The sequence below is a fragment of the Octopus bimaculoides genome, chromosome 5 (assembly GCF_001194135.2).
Source record: "Octopus bimaculoides isolate UCB-OBI-ISO-001 chromosome 5, ASM119413v2, whole genome shotgun sequence".
Lineage (NCBI taxonomy): Eukaryota > Metazoa > Mollusca > Cephalopoda > Octopoda > Octopodidae > Octopus > Octopus bimaculoides.
In genome coordinates, this window is record NC_068985.1 from 14,844,259 (window position 1) to 14,849,288 (window position 5,030).

General features: G+C 36.9%; 1 protein-coding gene across 1 annotated transcript in view; it reads left to right on the plus strand.

The window, feature by feature from the left end:
• Nucleotides 1–5,030, plus strand: part of LOC106880997 (beta-lactamase domain-containing protein 2) — a 13,284-nt gene that overhangs the window by 6,637 nt on the left and 1,617 nt on the right. The window contains exons 4-5 of the mRNA XM_014931180.2: nt 1,013–1,135; nt 2,583–2,752. Of these exons, the coding sequence (XP_014786666.1) occupies nt 1,013–1,135; nt 2,583–2,752 (293 nt within the window). The remainder of the gene's footprint in view (nt 1–1,012; nt 1,136–2,582; nt 2,753–5,030) is intronic.

Sequence of the window (5,030 nt, forward strand, 5' to 3'; positions counted from 1 at the left end):
ATAACCCGTTTTACGTGATCCCGGGTTTATGAGCTTTTACGAGTTTTCGTTTTATGAGCGTTCTCTCGAAACGAATTAACTCGTGTATCGAGTCATTACTGTATATACACTTTTTAGTAATATTAATTCATATACTCTAAATCAAGTGTACTCAACCACCGGGCCGCGGGTCACGGACCACAACCAGGTCGAGGGGTGGGGGACACGGAAGGGACATATTTTTCGACTTTATTTCTTGCTTATTGAATGTCGCCGTCTGCTGAGTGTCTCTTGCATTATATATGTATTATATACGATGGGATACCCAAAAGTTTAACTCGTACATTCCAGACCCTAGAAAAAACTGAAATGATAAAGATTTTGAATGAAAAACATCTATCAAGTAACTTAAAATAAGGACATAGAAAAACTTCAATATTTTTTTATACCTTCTACATAAAAACATATTCAGTGGGAGATAACATACTTAATGTAGAGAGCGGGAGAATATTTAGTTCACTGAAAGAAATCTCGGTTAAGTTCTGATCCAAAAGAAACTTGCTGTTTGTGAAAAAGGCATAAGTGTACCATATAACTTTGCTGTGATTATTTGTTACTTAAGAGAGTATTGTAGTTCGCTTGAAGCATTGTGTATTGTTTGTAAAGAATAAAATGTTTTGAATGACACAACAATGCACTATAATCATCCATAGTCTGATATAATATTTCGGAATAAAAATTCTTTCTTGCACTTCACGTGAGGAATTCCGGAAGGAGCTTCGTGAGACCACTGCTGAGACGCTTCCGAAAAAAAAAAAAAAGCTGTTGGAAAACCGATTATAGCAGCAACTCCACCGATTCCTAGGGTTATCTGAAGAAGGAATTTTTATTCCGAAATATATCAGTCTATGGATGATTAAATTACAACACCGTTTTGTATTATAATGCATTGTTGTGTCATTCAAAACATTTTATTCTTTGTTACTTAAATACAATTTGTTCTCTTCCTTTTTCGTTCTTTTAAAATCTATAGGTACTCAGTTTGGGTATCATTGTTTTACGTTTGGAATGTATGTTGATGTGTTGTTGCGAAAGGTAGACCCGTTGAAACGTCCATTAGAACAAATATATCGCGAAGAATTGTTCAAACCTTATGGTAAGCGAAACATTAACCGACAATTCTGATTTTGCATGTAAACAAAGCCACCGTATTTTCTGGCGTTCAAGTCAAATATTCTAGACCAAAATTTATTGAGAAAAAAAAAAAAAAAGTCAAGTCGACATATACCCGAAGACGAATTTGGAGGACCAAAAATTCCATGTGAAACACAGCAGGATTTGGAAATAGTGTGACGATATTTGAATGCTGACACTACATGTCTACACTATACATTGCGTCGCCTTGAGCGCCGAAAAATATGGTAACTGATGATAAATACGGTAATTAACGATAAATGCAGTTTTATGTATTACCTTATACGTGTTTCAGTCTTTGAACTGCGCCCATGCTGGGGCACCGCCTTGACGGGTTTAATCAAACAAATCTACTGCTGTACTTTTTTCTGTAAATTCAGGTACTTATTCTATCGTTTTTTTTTATGGGGGGGGGGGTTGCCGAACCGCGGAGTTACAAGGACGTAAACAAACAAACACCGATTCCATAGAACCGATAGAATGAATACGAAGGTTTAAAAAAAAATAGTGCAAGGGTCGATTTTATTGACGGAGCCCTTCAGAGCAGTATCCCAGTATGACAGCAGTTCAAGGACCGAAACAAATAAATGAATCTAGTTTTCTTTTATGTTATCAGCTTTCAAAAATAGAAATAACAACATTTATTCTGCCGTGTTTGTTCTTAAAGAAATTTGTTATTCAATCAAATGATTCAACTATTTCCGACCGATTCTATAATCGATCTCACAACTGAAAACAGAATAACACTCCACCCTGCCTGAAACATCATTTGAACTCGACCACTTCATACAAACCTAATTTATTTATAATTATTACCGGTATCTTATACTTAATGTATGTGTATTGTTTTTGCGTTTATTGGCTACGGGATTCGTCTAGGGAAAAATCCCTTTAAGATGCTGAGTGTTAAAACACTGAATATTTCAAACCAAATGAAACGAATCGTCCCATAGATGAGCGAGAACGGTGTCGATCAATATTTCGCTGTTATTTCCGCTCTTCAGTACTGTATGCCCGAGTCACCTCGAAAAGAATTCGAATCACTTATCTATATATACAGATAAGGTAAAATCTATGTGTGGATGTGCAGAAGCATTGCACAAATGAAACAAAATTAAATTTTGAATTAAAAACAGTTCTAGTAACGTAAACATTGCCGATGTCACATACTTAATTACATGCGTTTTGTTGATGCGTTTACTGTCTGCCGGGTAGTCAGTATTTTTAACACTCGAACTTCTAAAGAGAATTTTCCTTGGACGAATCCCGCAGCCAATAACCGCATAGACAAAGAACACGCGTTAAGTGTGTAACATCGGTGTTATTTACACTATAAGAGCTGCTTCTAATTCAAAATTTTATTTATTTATGTACTAAATATACTTGAACTTTTTTTTTTCTCTCTTCAGATCTTGATATTTTTCAAGGAACTCCTTACTCGGAACAGTATCGCACTGTAAGTGTCCTCACAGAAAAATATTGGTGGGAAGTTGTTGATTCTTTCTTCGACATAATTCCTTATATTGCTTCCAGAATCTTGTTTACACCACACATTTGTAAGGCTTCAACAGCACTTATTGTAAGTATCATCACTAATCTTATTGACTTTATATTTTCCAGACTGCTCTATTACTGATATATTCGATCAAAATTGTATTATTGTCATGTCTCATAATCAGATTATTAAATTTACTTGTTTCACACACAGAATACATCTTTCTATGTTACACTAATAGATACGCAATACATTGGCACTATCAACTGATTGCGAAATATCAATGATATGTTAGATATTAGAAATACTAACATCATTGAAAATTGTGTATCAGTAAGTAGCGAAGATTGTGCGATCACAACATACATACTTAAGTCCTTCGCACCTTTGACACAAGCCAGTAATTTTGAGGAGACGAGAAAGTCGATTACATTGATCTCAGTACCTCAGCGGCATTTCAGCTCAGAACGTAAGCCAGTAGAAATGTTGTTAACATTTTATCCGGTACGCTAGTGATTCTGCCATCTTGCCGCCTTAGAGATACTAGAAAAATTATTTATAATATGGTCATAAAGCCATAAATTTTATGGGCGGGATTGTGCTTGACTAGCACTTTATTCCATTGGCTCATGAAGGATGAAAGACAAAGGTGACCTCGCTGGTTTACTAACTCACAAAATATGTCTGTAACTAAAGAGTATAAAGCATTTTGTTCTATTCCATCCCATTCTGCCGTTGTCGATCCACTATTTTAAGGAACTTCAGCTTATCGTTGCCTGCTTATTCATGCTGGCTTATGGGTCCACTTGTCCACACTAGCTAATTGCAGATTGGATGGGACGCTTCGGGCCATCGGGATCTAGGCGGAATTTGAACTCGGAATACAAGCACGAGAGATATAGACTGCCATATTAAGGCATGAGTTTTAGGAGCTGCAGTCCAGGTACCTCCGCTAACTGGAGAGCATACTAAGACTCAATGAAAAATTATTGATGATATCATTAGGACGGAGCTACAAAATCTTTATCCGACTCTGGGAACAGACACTACAAAGTATCTCCGCCAATACTCTAATCCACAAATCATACACACAATCCCAATGCTCTAAAACAGTGGTTCCCAAAGTAGGCGGTATTGCTCCCTGGCGGCGGTAGAAAGTTGAAGAAAAATGGGGCGATAATGGGGTAGTGATTCATGTAAAAACAACAAAATAATGGGTTCATTAAGTTAAGTTACGTGGAGGCGCGTGGCTTAGTGGTTAGGGTGTCAGCATCATGATCGTAAGATTGTGGTTTCGATTCCTGGACCGGGCGACGCGTTGTGTTTTTGAGCAAAACACTTCATTTCCCGTTGTTCCAGTTCACTCAGCTGCCAAAAATGAGTAACGCTGCGATGGACTGGCGTCCCGTCCAGCTGGGAAACACATACGCCATTGAAACCGGGAAACCGGGCCCATGAGCCTGGCTAGGCTTTAAAAAGGGCGCATTTATTTATTTTTATTTTTTAAGTTAAGTTATATTTGTGAAATACAGTTGCTTTGTCTTTGCTTCAGAAAGAGGTCTGTCTGTGATGGTTAGTTGGGGTGGCGGTGCTAGGAAAGTGACCTGAGTGTCAAGGGGGCGACAGCCCGAAAAAGTTTGGGAACCACTACTCTAAAATATAATACTACCAGCAACTAGTGTATAAACGTTAATGATGAACAAAGAGAGAACTACTCCAAAGGAGATGCCTCACAAATAATATTGATAAAATTGCTTAACAGTGCAACATATGTAATACGAATAGTTTACAGGGGAGATAATCGGTTCTTCATAATATTTGATGGGATTAGAAGTTTGAATTTGAAAATAATGAATGAGAAAATGATGCATTTAATACATATATTTATTTTATTTTATATATTTGTTGCTTATTTATCAAGTCCTTAAAATTTCTACTCCATGGTAATAATTTATTGTCCAAAATATATTTCCATAATTGCCTCGAGATAGGTTTTTTTTTTCTTATTCAACACCAGTCATATTAATTTAAGGCGGCGAGCTGGCAGAATCGTTAACACGCTGGACGAAATGCTTCGTGGTATTTCGTCCGTCACTACATTCTCAGTTAAAATTCCGCCGAGGTCGACTTTGCCTTTCATCCCTTCGGAGTCGATAAAATAAGTACCAGTGATACACTGGGGTCGATGTAATCGGCTAGTCACCTCCCCCCACCAAAACAATTTCAGGCCTTGTGCCTCCAATAGAAAGGATTATTATTATTATTTTCTTTTATTTTTTTAAATATTTTTAGTTTAACGAGCTCACTGACAGTGACACTAAACTCATTCCATCCACTAGTGTCAATGCTTATAGTACTGCAA